The sequence below is a fragment of the Tyto alba genome, unplaced genomic scaffold (assembly GCF_018691265.1).
Source record: "Tyto alba isolate M040663 unplaced genomic scaffold, T.alba_DEE_v4.0 Super-Scaffold_8, whole genome shotgun sequence".
In the NCBI taxonomy this organism is placed as follows: Eukaryota; Metazoa; Chordata; class Aves; order Strigiformes; family Tytonidae; genus Tyto; species Tyto alba.
This window is the reverse complement of record NW_024881329.1, coordinates 9,076,487-9,097,288: the sequence shown is the minus strand read 5'-3', so window position 1 is coordinate 9,097,288 and position 20,802 is coordinate 9,076,487. Positions and strand designations below refer to the sequence as shown.

At 38.3% G+C, this 20,802-nt stretch overlaps 1 protein-coding gene across 6 annotated transcripts in view; it reads left to right on the top strand.

Annotated features, from left to right (window-relative positions):
- Positions 1-54: 54 nt before the first annotated feature.
- The window catches only part of SBF2 (SET binding factor 2), a 267,969-nt gene continuing 247,221 nt past the window's right edge, over positions 55-20,802 (top strand). For all 6 annotated transcript variants that reach the window (XM_042784693.1, XM_042784694.1, XM_042784697.1 and 3 more), the window contains exon 1: positions 55-270. In XM_042784693.1, the coding sequence (XP_042640627.1) occupies positions 216-270 (55 nt within the window). In that variant the 5' untranslated portion in view covers positions 55-215. The remainder of the gene's footprint in view (positions 271-20,802) is intronic.

Sequence of the window (20,802 nt, the reverse complement as noted above, 5' to 3'; positions counted from 1 at the left end):
TCAGCCGCGTGCCGCCGGCGAGCCCTCAGCCCACGCCCAGCCCGGCGGGGTCACGGCGCAGCGGTGCGCAGGCGCACAGCGCGCCCGCGCCTCCAACATGGCTGAGGCGGTGCCGCTTCTCCTGCGGCGGGTGCGGAGGGGAGGATGCTGAGCCTCCCGGGAGCCGCCGCCGCCGCAGCAGGGGTGGTGAGGCCTGAGGCGGGCTCCTCTCAGCCATGGCCAGGCTGGCCGACTACTTCATCGTGGTGGGCTATGACCACGAGAAGACAGGTAGGTGTGGCTGCGCGCAGGGCTGCCCCGCGGTGCCTGGCCTCTTCCCCCCTCCCCTCGTTCCTGCCTGGCCCCGGCCCCCTCCCGCCTCCGGTCGGGCCGCAGGAGGAGGAGACTGCCGCGCACACGGGGCGCCTGTCCGGCTGCGGGGAGGAGGGCGGCGGGGCCGGCCTCACCCCTGCTCGTGGCCGAGGGGAGGGTTAATCCCCCTTTCCTGGGGCGGAGCGGGCTCCTCTGCCGCCCGGCTGGCCGAGCCCTGGCACCTCTGGCCGGGGGGCGGCCTCGCCCCCGTTTCGCGGGACCTCAGTCCGCCTGGCAGCCCCGCGAACCCGGCCCCGGGCAGCAGGGCGGACCCCACGGCCTTGCCCCGCCGCCCCGGCCGTTGGAAACGGGCAGCAGTTCCTTCGGGAAAGCGGGGGCAGCTTAAAATGTCGCCCACGGACATGCACAGCGCCGGCCCCCCGCCTCGCCAGCCGGCCGCTGTCCGAGCGGCCGCTCCCGCCGAGCAGGCAGCGGGGGCCGGCGGGGCGCTGGGGGTGTTTGGGGGGTGCCTGTTTCTCGGGCCGCCTCTACGGAAAACGGCGGTACTGGCTGCCGTTCCCCCACCTTTGTACTGCTAGTTGAGGCGCATACGCCGCGGCCTCAAAGGAAAACAAAGGCTGAGGTGTCTTGGAAAGCAGTGGGGCTTTTTTGTCCGTTTTGACTGGGGTCTTGCAGCTTATCGCCTGTTGAAAAGGTGCTGCAGCTAACCCCTGGGGAAGCGCTGTGGCACTCGGTGGGCTCTTCAGGAATGGCTGCTTTTCTTAGGGAATCGAGATGTTTTCTGTCTGCTCGGGTGAAAGGAAAGTGGTATTACCTGCTATCGTTTTGTGGGTAGAGTGGTTTCTATTATGTAAGTTTCTGGTACGATACCACATTTGTTGCTGGAAAGACCTTAAACCAGTATATAAACTGATTTGAAAATGAAGTGATTGTCAACTGGTTTGTGTTGTCCTGGGTATTCCAGAACGATCCGTTGAATGTATGTCGTTAATAAACAATATTTTAAGCAGCTGAGTGTCCCCTAATTTATTTGTCTGTGCACAAACTAAACAACACTCAAGTTTGTTACTTGTAGCAATTGCATGTAATCTGTATTTGTTCCTTCTAAAAGTGTAGCTAATAAACTCTTAGAGTAAGATATTTTTTTGTTGTTGTTGTTAAGAAATATAATTTCCAGATAAATCATTTTATCTACATGTTTAAAGATACAGTGGCTTACCAGAATGTTGTAAGAATCTCCTGGAATTTACTATATTGCTATTATTATTCCATTAATTACAGTGTGGTTCCCCTTCCCACCCCATTTAGAAACAGACTTGTTCTAATTGTAGTGGCAAAATTATAAAATGTGAAATGGAGAACACTTCATGTTAAAAATTAAGACCTCACTTTTTGTCTCTATCCTGTTTAGAACATTTTCCCCAGCAGTAGTAGAGAGCTCAAATCAAAACAAAGAAGCAAGCAACCAAACAATCTAGGGGTGCTTTTAAGGAGAAGACAAAGCGAGTAGGCTGTCATCTAGAAGGGTATGATCAATCTGGCATAGGCACTATGTGAAATAAAATAACAGATTACATTGAAAAGCTTTATGTTTGTAAAATGTCTTCATCTGTAGTGTTTAACTATGTGCTTAACTTCCTGTTCATAAATTGTCTCATTAAGTTTAGTAGAATTGCTTGCATGGATGAAATTGAGCAGATTCAGAAATAACTCCAGAACCAGAACCTTAATTTGAAAAGGTCATGCCCAGAAAGTAACTATATAGGCTTCATTTTTTAATGTACTTGTTGCTACTTTAATGTTTCATGCTAAAAATGCTTGTAGGAACAACATTCTGTTGAAGACTAGGCATGCATTGTTTTCTAAATTCCTTTACCCCCACATGCGATCCCATAATACATGGAGTACTGACCTTTCTTTTTCTTGTAAAAGTCTTAGTTTCTTGATATATTTTTTTATGCTTCCTTCTATATGAAAAAGCAAGAGTAAACATTTCTAGGATTGTAGACTCATTACCCTTGAAGCCTTTACAATTTTAAGTATTATTTTTCTTTTTTTCTTTTCATCTTCAACAATGTTCTGGCTTGGTTTAATATCTTTGATTTAATGTGGAGTGTAATTACATTTTATAGTGTTTTTTTCAGGAATAATCTGTGGAATATCTTGGTGTAAACAAGCAAACAAAAAATCCCGTAACCTTCACTCTCTTCTCCAACCTGTATATCAGCAGCAGTTTGGATAATATGCACTTGTGGTTAATAAGAAAGGATGTTTATAGTAACGGCTTCTCCCAGGAAAGCCGTACTGCCTCTGCTGTCTCTTTGCAGCAGCCATCGTCTGTTCGGACTTCATGCGGGTTATATGGATTTATTTACATGTGCCAATATCTGCAGTATACTGACAAAGTGTTAAAGATACTGCTTTTCTGTGCAGATTAGCTAGCTTTATTCAAAAACATTCACTATAAATATCTAAAATGCTGCATTTGTGCACTTGTGCAATTTAGGGGCACATTTCTAGATCTTTCTTGTTGCGGAAAAACTTCGGTGGTATGAGTTTTTATCCAACATAGTCACTCTTAAGGGGAGGTGAACATTTTTATTGTCCTCAAATAAACCAGAGAGTATCCTTTGGGGATCAAACATGTTAAAATTCATTCCTATTGCAGTCTAGGCCTACGTAAATTGATGTTACTGCGGTCCTAGTGCTGTTAGCCCTATTGTGTTAAATCTTGCGTTCGTTTTCAGCTTGCTTTAGGATGCTGACCCATCAAAAAGACCTTTCTTGCTGAGTGTTTTGGCTGTGCTGCTGTATTATTTTTTTTCTGGGTTGCTTTACTGCTAATTTTTCAAACAGAGTTGGCTCACCGTGATGTCAGATGAATGCCAGTATCAGCATAAAGGAGGAGTGGGAACATGCCAGAGGACAGAGTGCTGAAGCCTGAACTTTGATCAGCGTAAATGGTCCAAGAACCTTAGGTGCAAAGATGGTAGTCAGGTGCCTTAGTCTCCTACATGCTCCAAGGAAAGTAAGGGCTGCCTTTGAATAGTGAATAATGGGCAGTTTATTCGTGCTTGGCAGGATGCACAGAGATTCAACTTGAGTAGAGAATGAGCTTTGCCATTGTCAGCTTCAGTGTCAGTAGACTTTCAGGCACATAGGAAGTAAAGGGGAAGTCTTTGTGTTGCAGAGGATGATCTCATTCACCTAGCTTTTTATGGATTTCATATACAGGTGACTCTGTTCTACATGAAATTACTTAGTCTCTCTCTTTCACCACAAAAGTAAGTTTAAATATATCATAGTTCTGACAGCTGTTGTGTTTTTTAAAAACTCATTCTGAGCCACTACAAAGAACTAGAATAGAAGTAGCTTCTATTGGAAGTTCATTTTCAGTGTCTTGACCGACTTGGAAGAGAACAGATCTAATGAAAACCCTTGTTTTTGTTCTAACAGTGGAAATGTGAAGATTTTCAGTGATACACCAAGGTTGATTGCTTTACCGTGATTATTTTGCATTTAGCTGAACCTTTACTAAGGTAGACAACCTCATTTTTCTCCCAACATAGCAGCACAACACAAAGCTCTTATGTAGCTTGTTACAAAAGGCATTTACCACAAGTCTCTGAAGGGAACAAAGGCGCTAGAAAACGTAGGCACTCTGGGCTAAAAGATACAGAAAATCCCAGAAGACTTTCCTGTATATCTATTTTCTTTTTCCATGGATTTTTGAAGTGTGTTTGATGTGCTTCACCAGAAATTCCTGCTTAATATGTTTGCCTAATGGAATGTGGATGGGATTTAGGAAGAACACAGATGTTTTCAAGGATCATAGAAGGGCGTGAGAAAATGCCTTTTTGTTTTGTTTAGTTTTGTTTTTGCTGCTATAAGCCATAATTATAAATTTATCCCTTGAATTTACATGATGGTGGTACTTGAAAAAGGTAAAAGAGAGAATGCTTTGCGTCTGTCTTAGCTCAGCAACTGAAAGGTAAGGTAGAGGAGAGAGAACTAAATACTGGATTTAATTAATTTGCCCATACACCCATAATGGCTTTCCTATAGGATGCTGTTGTGTACCCAGCAGTTAACTGAAAACCTGCAAAATGTTTTGTGAGTCTTGTTTGCTGTAAGAAGACAGACTAATGTTTTTTGTTCTTGCTTGTGTAGGCAGTTGCAATGTGAATGACAGAAGACTTGCAACAGTATAGCAGTTTTATTTGGCTGTTGTCATAACTGATAAATGCTGATATAATGTGTAGGCTCTGTTGTGGTTGTTTCAGTTCTGATTTTTATCAGCTTCTTTTCAGGGAAGCCTTTCTTGTCTAACATAGCTTTGTATCTTGGTGGATTTTGAAACTAGACAAGTGATTGATGATAGTGTGGGAGAAGTTACTAAATGTAGTTGTCTGATTATTTTTTTCAGTGGGCAGATTTTGTCTGTGAAGAATATTCTTTTCATTTTGGGGGGTAAATAGCATGTAATATCACAAGGATTTTTTGATATATCTGTTGTATATTCATAGCTGGGCATTACTCTGGGCTAGTGTGTGAATAAGGAGTGGAGGATGATTTCTTGGTGTCTTGGCATGCAATCTCTATAAAACAGAAAATGTAGAAAAATATGGGAATCGAGCTGTTACTTAAATGGCTTTCTTGTCTATTCTGCATCTTATTTTGATTCAAGTGCAATCTAGAGAAATCTCAAAGGGGAAAAAACCCAACCAAAACTAAATCCTTTTTGTGGCAAAAGAATTCTTGTGGCTGTAATTTAATGAAATGCCGAGTGTACTATCAGAACTAAAGCAGAATGCAGATATGTAAGTGACTGTGTATTGGCAAGAGATTACTGTAGTTGGCTGTGACTGGAGAAGGACATGGGTGCCCAAAAACTTTTCCAAACAAATTCATTGCTGTAGTATAAGAAATTATCTCTTTCTACAAACCTTGTCCTTGCTCAGTTTAGCTTTCACATACAGCAGTCTCCACAGTACCATGCTGAAACAGAACAAGAAAAGAATATTCCATTGGTTTTGGTTTGTTTGAGGTTTTTTTGGTGGTGTTTTGTTTTTTGTTTTCTTTTTTTTTTTTTTTTTTTTTTGCTTGTGAGATAAGGCTATGGTGGAAGTCGGCTTGGAGTTAAACCCCAACATCGCCAGTGTTTTTTGGTAGCATGTCTTCCTAAAAATGCATTCAAGCAGTTTCTTCTAATATATAATGTTGACTAAAAAATTATTGTTATTTTAGTTTATGGGTTCAGTATAATTTTGGAGAAATCTTAAAATCAATATAGATCAGTATAACTCTTCTTTCCCTCAGATGTCTGCTAATGAATATCCCTAAAGAACTTGGATTTGAAACTGTTTGCTCACTCGGTCTTGCCATCATAATTACAGCAGCAATAAAAATACATTTTTTTTTTTTCAGCCTTTCAATTTAGATCAAGACATTCATGGGGGCTGAATGTTTATGCTGTAAGCTATCTTTGTTTTTCCTAAAATGCAAGGACATAGATTCTGTTGAGGCAAGTAGCATTTCATATCTTTGGGGATATTTTAAAACTAAACTACAGGAAAAAACCCTCTCTCTCCTGTTTTCTGTCCTGGATTAATTTTGTGGATTATCTAACAAAAAGACACTTTTCCTGCAAGCGTGTTCATGGAAAACTGTTATGCAAGCCTGAATACTATTTAACCACTGGCCTTCTATAGCCACAAGCGTATTTTTCAGTGGGGAAACGAAGAGAATGACATTTAACTCCTCCAACATTACAAACATAATGGTCTTATCTTGTAACACTGAGGAAGATATTTGTACTGCTATGGTAGTTCACAGACATGAATTTAAAATACCAACTCCCTCCCAAAGTACTGGTACTTACAAAGTAAAAAACAAAGGAAACCCATAGTCACTGTGGAATCATTTAAAATGTGGAACAGTAGATTCAGTTCAGCCTTCATAAATGCCAGTGAAAGTTGTATCTTGCAAATATATACTGGTCATTAGGAAGTATTCCTTTGATTCATCTCTTACTCTTCCTTTGCAGTAACATGAATTTTTCAGGCTCCTTGCTTATATAGTGAAAAAAATTATTTCTAACAATCACACTGTAAGTATTGATGAGATCAATTTTCTTCTGCTTGATGTTTTGGGAATTGTATCCCAGTTATATGTATTTGTTGAAATAAATCGTTCCTTTGGTGTCAGTGATACATTCTGAAGTAACGGACAATCCAATTAGTGTTGATTGGGATTTGGCAGCTAAATCCCTGCTCAGTGAGCCAAGAACATGCTTGTTATTGCTTATCTATTAGTGACTAGATACAACATGATTTCATGTCTCTAATATTTACAATTTTCAATTTTAATCTTCTACAAATTGTATAAAATGAAAAAATGCAGTCATTGAACACCATCTGAATTCTTTGTTTGCTTTGTAGTAGTCTGGTACTCCAGGTTACAAGGAAGTAACTAATCACAAAACTTCCATTAAACTGGACGTAGGTAACGGACTCAGTACTGCAGCCAAAACCAGTAGTTGGTGACAGTTATCAGAGTCTGAGGTTTTGTGTAACCATAGTAGAAGAATGCTAATACACAAAACCTACAAAATCATCGTGATTCTGGATACAAATTCAGGACAGATGCATACAAAACCACATCGGACCCTGGGAGGCCTCAATGGATAAAAAGAGAAAAAGGAATGTTACTGGGGTTACAAAATCAATCACTAAGGAATTTGAGGAGGAAAAGAAAGGTAGGTAGGAATAATGTCCTTTTAATGTGGTTCGTATGTTGCTTCCTAGGATTTAAAAATGCAAAACCCAGAAAAGTCACTATTTTACACTTGGATAGGTGTTCAGCGAAATTGGAAACATCTTTTTAAATGGTAGACTTAGTATGTTGGGTCTAATGGCATAGTAACTGGAAGGAGGATGAGACGTTCTGGCAGAGGATTTCTCAGATACTTGCAGGTGCAAAGGAATGACAGCTCTTCTTTCTAGAATCTTGACCTCAGTTGTGGAAGATGGGTTTAATTGAGCTACTTTTAACAGTTTCCATAAATATTAATGCCAGGAGCATTGAGTGTTGTCAGCTGGCAGTGTCCCCTCCAGGCTCTGTAGTGGGCTGCTTATTGCTTCGATATGGTTTGGGAACCCTTGCTTTGTAAGGCAGTGGCCACTCTTCCTGCTTACTGTTTGACACGTTCTGGTATTTTGAAATTCTTTCTATCTTCTAGTTTGGTTTTCTAGGTTTACCCCAGAAGAATTTCTGACCTCAGTGTGTCTTTCTCTGTCCTTCTCTCTCTTCTCTCTTAATCTCTGTTTAGCCATTTTAATCTACTCTCGTGTCTTTCAGAGATGAAGTTCTCTTGTCCAGTCAGTCTGATTTCTTGTAGATTTCATCTTTAAATAAATAGAAATTAATCACATAAACACAAAGGCCAGGTTTTATCCGTGCTGTAAATTTTGGGCTGAAAAGAGTGTTTGCTAGAATTTCAGTTTAGGCAAAAAGTCCTTTTCCCCAGTTATATTTCTTAGAAACAGGAAGAGTATTTGGTGTGAATTTTTCTGAAATAATTGGGGTAGAGGCAGATAGTAAACACTGAGATGATACGTTTAGTTTGGCTAAGTAAGAAATAATTGAAAATAGTTATAGAATAAGACGTTAGAGTGCCTTTAGTAATGCTGATGGATGTTAGCTTTTTGCAGATCTGAAAAGCTTTGCACTCACATTTGGTCTTAATTTCTTATAACTGCACCAGTTGTAGCACAGTAAATCTTTTGCTTGATTGCTGCGTTGTTAAACTCGTGCATGTTTTAAATTTGTGCATTTAACACATGTATTTGTGCTTTGGTCAAAGAAATACAGACACATCCTTTTTTGTGACTACTGTTCTATGAACTATAAATATAATTCCTAAGTGGCAGTAAGCATAAGCTGACTGTATGACTAACAAAATACTCAAGACTTTCAGAAGGACGAAGTTGTGATCTTGTCATAAATACAACTGCAATGGACTTTTAGTGTTTGAAATACTGTTGAACGGGCATACTGTACTTCTTAGCAGTAAATTAGGAAATTGTGGGTTTTTTGATGCTATTACACAGGCTGCTTTTCATAAAAATGCAATTTGCAATTGCATTAAAAGAAAAAAACAAGCCACATGCTTTGTTCCTGCAGTGCTGTTTCTTCATAATTAATCTCTTTTCCCAGAAAAATATATGGTAGTTTTACAAAGCTTGTGTAATGGCTAAGCTGTTTCTGTTCTGTATTTTTAGTATATGCTATTTTTAAGCCAAGTTTAACACAAATCATTCTAGTAGAAGTTACAGGAGGATTTCAGGGTTCTTCTTGATCGGTAACTTGTGAAGAGAGAAGTAGGATTCGTATTTGTGAAGAACTTAGAATATCTTGAAGAAGATTTCAAAGGAAAACTGATTTTACTTTTCCTTCCTAAACCACAGGTTTTTAAACCCACATTTTTTCCCCATATTGGTAATTTAATCTATTTATAGATTAATTTAATCTCTATTTAATCTCTTTTCTAGGATGCGAGGTCTTAGAGTATTCCATCTGAGAATTTTTTTTCTTCTCTGTTTTTTGTGTAGTGATGGACTCAACAGTGATCCTGTAAGAGCTAGTAGCAGATGCTTATGTGTTTGATTGAAAATTGCTATTGAATTCATTGTGTCTAGTAGAGGGGTCTGGATTTGCTCTTGATATTCTCTTCTTTCCCAGATTTGAAAACTCATAGTACTCCTAACCCCTGAAGGTGGCTTTTGTGCAGTTCAGAAGGTCACTGCTGATTTCATAAAGCGATGGGTCCTTCTGGAGGTTCCTGGTGCTGTGGCTGGCATGGTTGCTGGTCGGCTCCTAGGCAGAATTTGCTTTTTGTAAAGTAGCTTGGCTTGAGGCTTCTGCCTGAGAAAGAGATTGTTCCTGACTGCAACTGAGGAACTAGTTGGAATTCCCTGTTAAGGGAGGGAAGAGCTGCTACCTGAACATTGCTGTTGACTTTGGGATTCACCCCACATTTCTTAGAAATAAAAATGAGTTACTTGTATTTTATGTATTTGAGGATCTACTTGCTTTGGCAAAATAGGAAACTAGTCATTGTGTGTTTTGCATGATCAACAAGTTTCAGCAACAGTAGAAAGCCCAAGATTTGGAATGAATGCTTTTAATAGTATTTCCAAAACAGACAAGATAACGAGGCATATATGCAGAATAAAAGTATGTTTTCCACGGTAATAGATAGAGTTTGTGTTGAGAAATTAATGCAAGTTCTAGGTGTTCAAAATGCCACAGTGAAATGCTTCCTCTCTAGATATTTTATATAGTGGCTAAAACTTAAATGCTTATTTTAAGTAACAAATTCTGGTCCACTTTGCTAAAGTGAGTTAAGATAATGCATGTGGAAGTCTCAGATTTGCCCATTAGCTTGAGACAGCTGCCCATACAGCAATTTTAGACACTTGTATGAAATCTGTGCTAGTTCCACTAATGAGCTCAAGTTTTGACTCAGGCTGTCAGTAAGCATGTTTTAAGCTGAGACACTGGGATTTGTATTGACATGATTGAGGCATGGGATATAGGTTCTATCTTCCTAGCTCTGAGGGGTTGATTGTTTCCAGCAGAGAAGGAGCAAAAAACTGGATCATCGCAAACCATCTCAGTAGGTTTTACTAGGACCTGAGTGTTAAATCTGTGGTGTGTCAGCTGTGATAGCATTACAGTTCAGCAGGACAGCCAAAGCAAGTGTCATGTTTTTTCAGTTACAGGCAACTGAAAAGAAAACAAAACCATAGAGCCATATGTTTGCGATTTAGAATTCAAAACTCTTCTTTCAAAAGATCCTTTTTCCTGTTTGATGTATCTGCATAAATAATGATACCAGGTTTGCCACTGAGTAAACAGGTTTGATTCAAGTGGTGATACTTTTGTAAGGTGGTTGTTTCAGTACTATTTTCCAAATATTTTGTTTATAGTGTTTATTATGAAGAGAGATGTGATAATACATATTTAACAAAATATCCTTGTGGTTGCTCTTTTTATTACTTTGTTCTCTTTTGCCACATGGTGTCTTTTTGGAAGAGTCAAGACTGCCACTGAAGCATTTCATTTTTTTGAGAGAGAATAGTCTTGAAAAGTAACAACAGAACACCCTTTCTACCTTTCAGACGTTGTGAGATATTTTTGTATTTTTTTAAAAAGTTTGTGTGTTAGCTTATGACTTTCTTTTTGTTTCTTTTAAGAAAATGTGGCCCCGTTTTTAGTAAATTGCCCATTTTTTGAAAATTGCAGTTGAAGAACATGTGACCTCACTGATCTAGTCTCTACACAGTCATTGATAGTCATAGCTGCTCTTCTTGTTAGTAGCCTAGTATAGGACAGAAGGTAACAATTTACATCCACACTTAATTCTAACAAAAATGAGGATTGTTCCTCATTACAATGAGATAGGATTTTAGAGGCCTGACTCAGAAGACTATTGTTTTTAATTTGTTGTTTTCTTGATAATATGCTTACCATTATTTGAAGTTAGAAACCCCAGAGGTAAGATTTATGTAGAAGTAATAATAATAATTTTTAAAAAGGTCTAAAAAATGATTGAGCAGTAGGAATCCCTGATTAATTACTGTGTAAGTCTGATATGTATTCCCTACCTAATATTAACTGTGCTTTCTTAAAGGTTTGACAATATTTTTGCAGAGACCAAAACATAAAGTCTACTTTTTATTAGATTTCTTTGACTTACAGTTTTATGAAGACTCTGAATCTTTTTTACTGTATGTAGTTGATGGCTACCAAGAAGATTTGGATTACAGTAATCTTAATATAGTTGTGCAAAGCATCATATGCTTTTTACAGTTTTTACACCAGATGGACAAAGATTTTTATCAATGTTGTTTTGCCAGTCTTAATTTTCAGCAAATTTTTGTATCTGGGCCTTTTAAAGAATCTAAGCTGTTGCTGCTTAAATGATAAGAGTCTCAAGCTATGAGTGGGCTAAAGGATAGAAGTAAATGGTCGCTATTCATAGGCAAATTTGGTAGCACGATCTCCGAGTTAATTTTGCAGAACTTTTTTGTTCAACTTGTAAATATCTGGAAAAAAGAGAGGTGGAATAGTTGGGGCATGAGACTTGCAGATGATTTAAAAGAAAGAAAAATAAAAATCAGGATAGCTGAATCTAAAGCTTATGGTGAAGGGCTGCAGAAAGAGCTGATGATACTGAGTTCACTGGATGTTAAAATTTTGGATGAAATGCAGTTTTGATGAATACAAGCTAAATACAAGCAGTGGTGAGAAAAGATGGTCCTAACATACTTTTGCAACAATGATCTCCAATTTTTTTGTCCCTCGAACAGGGTTCATTACCTGGTATGAATAAGCCAGTCTCACACACAAGAGCCAAGATACCAGTTCATTCTGTAGTTGTGCAAAGAGGGGTGTTGGGGGTAATTCCACAAAGCTAGCACACCATACAGAGGAGCTGGAGCCTATTTATCTTGTTCCATGATTAGTAAAAACCTGTCTAAGTTTACACTCATTGGTCCATAATTACCGTTCATCTGTTATTGGTTAGTTATATTGGAATTAATCTCGCTTGCTGTGTACATTAGCATGCGTGCTCCTTAAAGGTGTGGGGGGGACAAGTTTCCCCAGTTATCAGGGATTTTCTTCTTGACTTCATGCTTCTTGGGCAACCATCCAGCCTGGCACCTTCTGGGGCTGGATGTTTACCTCTTCTCAATCTTTCAGCTCCTCTTCAGTGGTATAGTCTAGCTGGGTCTACATCCCATCACCTTTGCACAAGAGACCCACGAAGTATCAGGTTTACACAATAGAGCCAGTGTTTAGTGGTCCTTGTGCTTGATGAGAAATGATTTTATGGGCTACGTTTTGGCTATTGTCACTTAGTGGAAAAGTTCTTGGAATTTGTTGGGGCAGTTCTCTGTAAACATCAGCTTAACATCTGGTGATGATAGTAACAGTAAACTCAGAAATAAGTAGTATGGAATTGTGGAAAAAAACCCACCAGAAAACATTGTGGTGTTGGAATTTGCGGTCAAGGAGACGAAAATGGATTAGGTGAACCCCAGAGGTCCCTTTTGGCTCTGGCTTCTGTAGTCCTGAGTCTTAAGAAAGAGTGGACCAAACCTCCGGGAAGCACCTGAGCTGCTGTCTGCCCCAGGGCACAATTATCTATAGCCTGTGCTGGTTGGAGTGGATCTTTAACTCATTCTTAAAGCCCCTCAATGACAGCGCTTTCAGAACCTTCTTTGTCAGTCTATTCCAGTGCTACTCTGCCTGACCTTTAGAAGGATTTTCATAGTGTTTGATTCTAGTGGTTTTTGATACGGTTTTAAGCCTGTTACTACTATTCTTCTTGAAGTGTAGTGACCAAACTGGATGTGGTAACTGACATGAGATCTTACCAAAACTAACAGTGAGACTGTTATTTGCTGGCTTTGCAGGCAGTTCCATGTGTAGACATTGCTCTGATGTTTTTTTTTATTTTTTTAATTTGTCGGCATTGCAACACTGAGGGTCATTTTGTGGTCTACTTTAACCTCTACACCCGTTTTTTTTAACTAAACTGATAACTATTGGCCATCCCATATACGTGCAGTCAGCAGTGTTGTCCTCATACAGCTTTGCAGTTCTCCTTAGTCATACCTGTAACATTTTTTCATAACTTTTTCCAGTCTTTCGAGATCATTTTGATTTCCTATCTTGCCTTCTGATGTGTTTATTATCTGAATTTTCTGAAAGTAGCTAGTAATTTGTGTGTGCATATATATAAAATATTTGTGTATGTATATATATGCTTATATATGTATACAAAGAACAGTCACAGTTGTCTTGTGTTTCAGCTTGCAGAGACTTTAATCAAAACCAAACCAAATATCACCCCAAAACAAAAGTTGAGCGTGGAGCCTCATAATGACTCATGTATCATAGCTGAGAGCTAGAAATAATGCTGCTGTAAATATGATTGAATGTGTGTAGTGAGTAAATTTGCAGAAAGTATATTCAGCTGATGTTCCTAGTCCTACTGAATTTGAGGTCCTATATTTAAATAGGGCTATACTTTAAGAGTCTGGGTACTTGGAGAAACAAGTTAGTGAATTATTTCATCAACAACAATACTAGGGACATCCTTCTGCATGATTTTGTCTTGTGTTGAATGACCCTAGTAGTGCTAGCTGGACAAACAGGGTATCTTGATTGGTAACTTTTTTTTCAGATCAAGATCACTGAGCAATATTTATTTGGGTTAAAGGCAGTTGATCACATAAACCTTACTTCTGTAGGAAACCTATCTGAAAGTAGCATTCTTACTTGGAAAAGCAGGATTTACTGTCACTTAGAATAGCTGTTTTGCTATTTAGTAGACACATTATTGTCCATTCCAATTAATATTCTGGGCCTGCCACAACCTCAGAAGGGAGAGGTTATGTTCCATTAATTTACCATGGGCTCATAGTCAAGTGGCATTTAATTGTTTGCTACAACATAGATGCAGTTCTTCAATTGTGCTCTAATTTCAAACAACCAGTTCCTTCAGTTTCTTAAAATTGCAAAATATGGATTGAGGATTTTTAAAAAAATTATTATTTTTACTGCTAATGGTGCATACAGTGGCAATATATTTATGAGGTGAGAGATGGCAGTAAGGAAATAGGTGACTTGGTATGTAAGCAGAGAATCATACTTTATGCTTGTATTACAGTTTTAAAGAATTATCTAAAAAACTGAAAGAACATACTCTGTTTAAAATAGAAAATATTTTAGGCCTTTCTATTGATCTTTTTTCATTTTAGTCACGTAAGTATTTAACAGCATTTGCAGTACTTGTTTATGCTTAGAGATCAGGTGAAATAATCTTACGCTACGTGGACAGAATAGAATTCACATTATACAAAGTTCAGCTTTAGTGAAGACTACTTGTGTTAGAAATACACAGTAACACTTCTGATGTTTCAGAGTTCATGTGTGTAGATTTAAACTTTTGGATACGACATTATTTTTCAGCATCTGTTATAAAGGACTATATTCTTTGTGTTGATCCCCACTTAAAATAAGTCACTCTGGCAGCTGCACTATTAGGGGAGGAGGGAATAAAGTAAATTGTTAACCTTTGAAAGCCAGAACACAAACAAATAGTGTTTAATTTGTGGATATTTCAAACAATGGTGTTAATTTTGATTGCCTTTTTGAAGTAGACCCATTCTTTTTGTTCTTGGTTTGGAAGCTAAACATATTGTTTGGAACTCTTCTGCAGCTGTGAAGAACAAAGTTTGTCATGCAGTAGTTCAGTAAGATGACATCATGAGATGGTTTTGACTACTGTGGCAGTCTGCTTGTGTTTGCCCTTGTGTAAGCGTGATCACTGGCATGTATTTGTTTCCATTTGGTTTAAATCAAGTAAGCATTGGTGAAATTGCATTCTGTGGTTATTTACTTGATCCTATTGTTCTGGGCTATTGTTATTTTGACCTGAAAACCATTCTACTCAACCTCTGTTTGTTCACCTAAAAGGTGCTCCAGGTAAGTCCTCTTATCTTTAGACAGCAGAGCATTCCTGTAAGGCTGTGTGGGCTGTCGGTTGGTAACTCAGGAATGTTTGAATGGTGACACACCAGTTCTTTGAAATTCCATCATGACAGAAGGCAGATAACTGCAGAGCCTTGCTCATGCCCCACCGCATCCCTGGTTTATGGAAAACTGGAGAGCGCAGAGCAAAACGTGTCTAAGCACTCGGAGCCAAACTCTTTTGAGATCATCTTGCATTGCTTTACAGCACTGGCTTGTACGTACTTGTGTGGGATTTAGGTGGTAGATATGATGACCAGCCTCAATGTTGGCATTAATGTCATTCTGGCAGGTGAGTAAGGAGCTAATTTTTGCTAAATACATATGGGCCATAAGATATGCTCATGCTTACTGGAAACTCTTTGTTTTTGCTGTGTTTTTAGTTTATAGTCAGTCCAGACAAAATATTTGGCCTACCAGGATATGTGAATCATTCTTCTTTGTAAGGCTTCATTTATCATCTGTGTTCTGAAAATGTTTTGTATGAGGGAAGCATTGAATGCACTCAGAAATTTTATTGTTAATGTGCGTTTTTACAGCTGCTATGTAAAAATCGTGCTTGGGTAAGATCAAAATATTGTTTAATTGTTTTAGCCTATTGAAACCACAGGAAATATACAGGGTGGGAAACTCCCAAGTCATTTGTCACTCCTCATCACCTGTAGGTGAGCAATGGCATGCAGACGTAAAAAAAATACCCCCCAAATCTTAGCAGCTGGTTAGCTCTGGGAAAAAAAAGAGAAGAAAAGTTGTTCCTTCATACTTTATGCATTGCTGATACTTAGGCTTTGAGTAGAAAAAATACTTTAAAATTTCCTTTATCAATGCAAAAATATATACACAGTACAAAATTGATGTTAAAGATTGATTGGATTGATTTGAGTTGTTTTTTTTCTTCGTAGTCTGGTTTTAAATTATAGTAAGGGCATATGTATGTGAATGCAGATGAGGAGGACACTGTCAAAAATTCTATATGGACTTTCAGTGTACATCTCATTACCCAAACAAATGTGGCAGTTGCTGTGAAGTTGAGAGGAAAATAATGTTTTAGTTGGCAGTTGAGATGATCTTTCAGTCACAAAATTCTGTACGTTTTGAACAAATTTTAAATAAAGAGGTCAGGAAGTTTGATGTGTGTTATATATGAATGATGTCTGCTGGAGTGTGAGCGTGGACAGGTCCATGTTCCAGTTCCTCTCACCAAAGGATTGTAATTGTGTAAAAGGACTGTAAATGCTTAGAGGTGAGAAACATAGAAAAATGGTATTTTAAATACCAATAAGGAATGAAAAAGAGCGGTGGAAGAGGAGCTGAGATATTACAAGCATTGTCTTTTAGAGAGCAAGTGTGCAGGGTACAGAGGAAAAATCCTGTGAAGGTAGTGGAGAGATAACTAAAAGACTTTGAAGTTGAGGCAGCTTATTACAGAAGATTGAAAAGTAGATCAAGGGGAAGTGAATTTCAGAGCAAGTATCTTGCATGTTGAGATGTGCTAAATTATATTTACATATTACAGAGTTCAGATGTGGGTAGCTTGAGCAAGCTGTGAAACAGGAATTTGCAGTGATGTGTGATATGGAACTACAAATAAGCACTCGATTTAAGGTGTACGTGAGGCAGAGGGAGAAATGAGTTGCATGGTATCTCTGTAGCACTGTCACAGTGTGGGCTATCAAAAAGGTCCTTATGAGGATGATTCCATCTTTACAGATTTTGGAGGTGGAGAGGATTGTTTTGATTTGGGACAGATGAAAAAGATGTGCCTGAAGATACTGCTTTTGAAACAAAGTGAAGACAGAAGGGATTATCTGTCTCTATTGCTTAAACTATATTGTAGTTCATAGGCACTGCTGAAAAATTTCAAATGAGCCGGCCTGATCATTCATTGCAAGAATATCTTGAATTTACAGAGATGTTAATTTTTAACATAGTTGGAAAATACTGTTCAAAAGTAATTTTAAATTTTTGGAGGTCAGCTCCCTAGTTCTAGAGTGACAGTGTGTCCAGTGTAAAGCATCATAAAGCTACCCTGATGTTCCAATTTAGCAGGAAATGCGGATTTTTCAAATAAGTTTTGGGTCAAGTATGTATTTCCTTTGATTCCAAGCAAGTGCTTTTTACTGAAGATCAATGTGGCTTTTGATGTTATGGAAATATTTCTCTTACTGGTCAACTACCCAACCTGGAAATACGTATAGAAGTGATGATTGTTTTGCTTAAGTGTGTGTCATACCAACTGTAGTTACACTTTGCTGTTTCTGTGCAGTATCTTCCTCGTATTGAAAACAACAAACCACACTACATCTACATTTAAAGTAGAGTTAAAGCTTTGTTAACCTTCACCTTGAAAATTTCAGAAAGTATGTTACCTTCTGTATGAAGAATGTTATTTATGAAGGATTCTTTTATTTATTGTAAAGCAAGATGCGCATTGTAAAACATGCCTATTTTGGCTTCTGGTTTCTTGGCTTGAAGAAGGGACAGCACTTTGCTGCTCTACCTTTTGCACAGATGTACATTTTATTTCTTGCCTAATTTTACTGTAATCCGTCGTGCACTTTTGATGATGATGAAGTAACAGAACATCCTTTACAAAGCATTTGGATACTTTACTGTGTACCAAATCAGCACTTTGAATTCTGGGGAAAAAAAATAGTATAATGAAACAGCTGAGATCCAAACATGTCACAATTGAGTTTGAGAATAAACATTCCGCGTTTCCAGCTGCTTTGTGCAAGATAGTCTTTTGGAACATGAAATATGTAATTACTGTATGTGAGAGGATGCAAAGGACTTTTTTTTGTTTATGTAAACACTGTCATAATGCTTCATGTTCTCTTTTAGTCCGGTGTTGATTATTACTGACTTACACTTTGTATTACTTGGTAACGACATAAAGAACTGCTAAAGGAACATCACAAAATATTCCAAATTATTTCAAGGATAAAATAGATTTTATCTTCATGGTAATCTTTCCTTATTTGTCTGGGAAAAGATGTATGATTATTAAGAAAAAAAACAGAATACAAGTCTTTGCCTTTTCAGTCATTAACCAGACATGAAGCCCAAATCCAAACAATTGAAGGAACCTGCTTTGGAGGATTTGCCTGCATTGGATTTGTCCACTGTGGGAGTTGCCATTGGGGGGATATGGTCTCTATAGGTAAGGGTGTCTTATCCTTAATTAAAAATTCCCCTTTTGAAAAAGTATAAGACAATATTTGTGTAATAGTATCCATACTATTTTCTGAGGTAATAATTATTTAGAAAATATCGGTTTCCCCTGTTGCATAGTTCTGAAGTAATATCCAAATTAAGTGTATTCATCTTACTACATTACTATAGTAGTGTCAACAAATTTAGTTTTGGCTGAAGATTGATGGTTTAAAAGATCAATGGAAAAACAAAACCAAAATGCTTTCCACCGAAATGAGCTATTCTTTTTAGCTCCTTCTTTCTCATGGCCTTGTCCCCCCGCCAACAGACCTCACGCTTTTCATGGGTGTACCTCACTTACCTTCTTTTGCTTGGACTTGTGAAATCCAACTTCAGTTTTCAAATTGCAAGCAAATGATTTAGTATATGCATAGTCACTGCTCCTCATATAGTCTAGACATGACGTCTAGATTGCACAGGTCTGTTCATAGCATCTGAAATAATCTTAGATTTAAGATTTATCCCCCCCCAGCCTTCTGTTATATGCTAGTGAACTCGGTGACTCTGTCTGAGACTCTTCTCAGATGTCATGCTTTATAGTGTTTGTGGCAGTTCCCTTTAACCATCTTTAGAATTGTCAACTCAGGCTAAACTCAGTTTTCAATATGCAGTTGTTGGACATTCTGAGGATACAGTAGTTAGTCTTTCCAAATACATTAGTCAAGGAGAGATTAAGTAACATGTTAGTTAATTATTTGCTACTAGCTTTCAGTTTTACAGGTGTCTTCCTTACAGTTAGACAATGTACATGAGAAAACATGAACTGATGTATTTTTATACTTAATATAATGGTTGGGTTGAGCTTTGCTGTCTGTTGCCTGATAACTTTTTCTCTAAATGGGATGGTAGCAACGCCTTTTAAATGGTGGCTCTGTGGTCTCCACTGAGAGGAAGGTACACTAGAGGCATTGATGTATTTGAATGCTACTGCAGCAGTCACATTCATACCTTTATGCTTCTAGGCGATTCCTAGCCTAGTGCAGATGCTCAAGTGTAGACACTTCTGTTCCTTGTACAATTCAAGTTTGTGATACAGTGATAGCAAACAGAATTGTAGCTGCCTTGTCTGTTTACTTCAGACTAAGGCAGTGTGCTTCTCAAGTTTTTTCAGTAGATGTGGGAGACTTGTACCAGTGTAATGACAAATGTTTTCCGGAGTTGTTTTATCAGATGGCTTATCACATAGTCCAAGTATATTGCCTCATTTAGAAGAAGAAAGGTCTGAGGGGAAACTGAGGTGCTGTGCCCATAGCTACGTGTTTGAGTTCAGCACTGTTGGGTTGACTTGCTCTCCCAGGCTTTTTGCATGTTATTAAGAGTAAATAATCCCTGTATCTTTCCTAAGAGAAAAGCTTTCCAGAAAGACCTGTGAAATCTTGAGTAAAATTATGATCAGTTTGTACTCTGTCTATCAACGTGCAACTCTGAGGTGGCAGATGTACATGGAATATATATGCAGTGCCAAAGGGCTTGTGTAGAAAGTCCAGATCTACATGGCAAGTGTGTTGCTGTAGGTGAAGATGTTGGAGTGCAGGGTTAGGTTGCTGTGACTATTCAGAGTTGCTCTGGTAGGCTCTGCTCTAGATATCATCTGATCTTCCAAGTAAGATGGTGTGAAGCTGGACACTTATGCTGCCATAATGTGGATCGTATGATTATGGTTCTGTTTTTTACTTTTGTCTGGAGGGCTGCTATATTAGGTCTTGCAACACTAAACTGATGTTCTGTCCTAGTGGGGAATATCAGAGGAATGGCTTTGGCCTCTTCAGTTTACATTAAAAGCTATAATTAAACTTTTTTCAGTAAGTGTTCTGTTTGGTTATGTTGTGGTTTGAGTCATGAAGGAGTTGCCAAATTGCCTTTTTTATTTATGCAGATTGACACAATAGAATTGGGGTCTGGTAGGATTAGTAAGGCAAGAGGATTTCTCGTCACAGATACATTCAGGATTGGGATTTCCACCCCTGGGGGAGGAAGGATGCATATAAAAATAAGCCAAGATCCAGACACTTAACACAGCTTTCCCTCTTCCCCTGCCTCCCACTTTCAAATTGAGAGTATCCATCCTTTTAAGTTCTTAACTTCCTTTCCAGTTTTATACAGCAACTCTTGTACTTGCAGCAGAAAAATTGGATTTTTTGCCATTTTATTTACCTGTAATAAGATTTGTTGTTTCCAAATCAGTGGCTAAACAGTCTAATTTTTCTGTTAGTGAAACGCCTTGGATTTTTAAAAAATTTGAAAGCAGATTTTTAACTTCAAAAGTTCTGAAGTTTGAATAATAAATCTTCAGTAAATTATTTTTTCCTGATTTTCTGTTGACAATAAACTTAACAAAATAGTCCGTGAGGCTAAAGAAATGATGACAGTTACATATACGGGGTAATAAGATGATGTGTGCAAACTCTGTAGGTCCTGCTTGTAAATTCCTATTAAAACATGTAGTTATTAAGTAATACAAGTAATACAAGAGGGCCTGCTGTGTGAGATGTGCATATAACACTTGAAAGTCACGGTGATGCCAAACAATATTGAAAATTCCTATTAAAATTTAAAACTGCATTCACTGTATAACCGGACACAGAATGTACTATAAAGCCAGGGATGCTGTTTCACAACTGCTGCATTTTTCAATGTATTATCTTTTGAAATTTCTGAAAAACAATT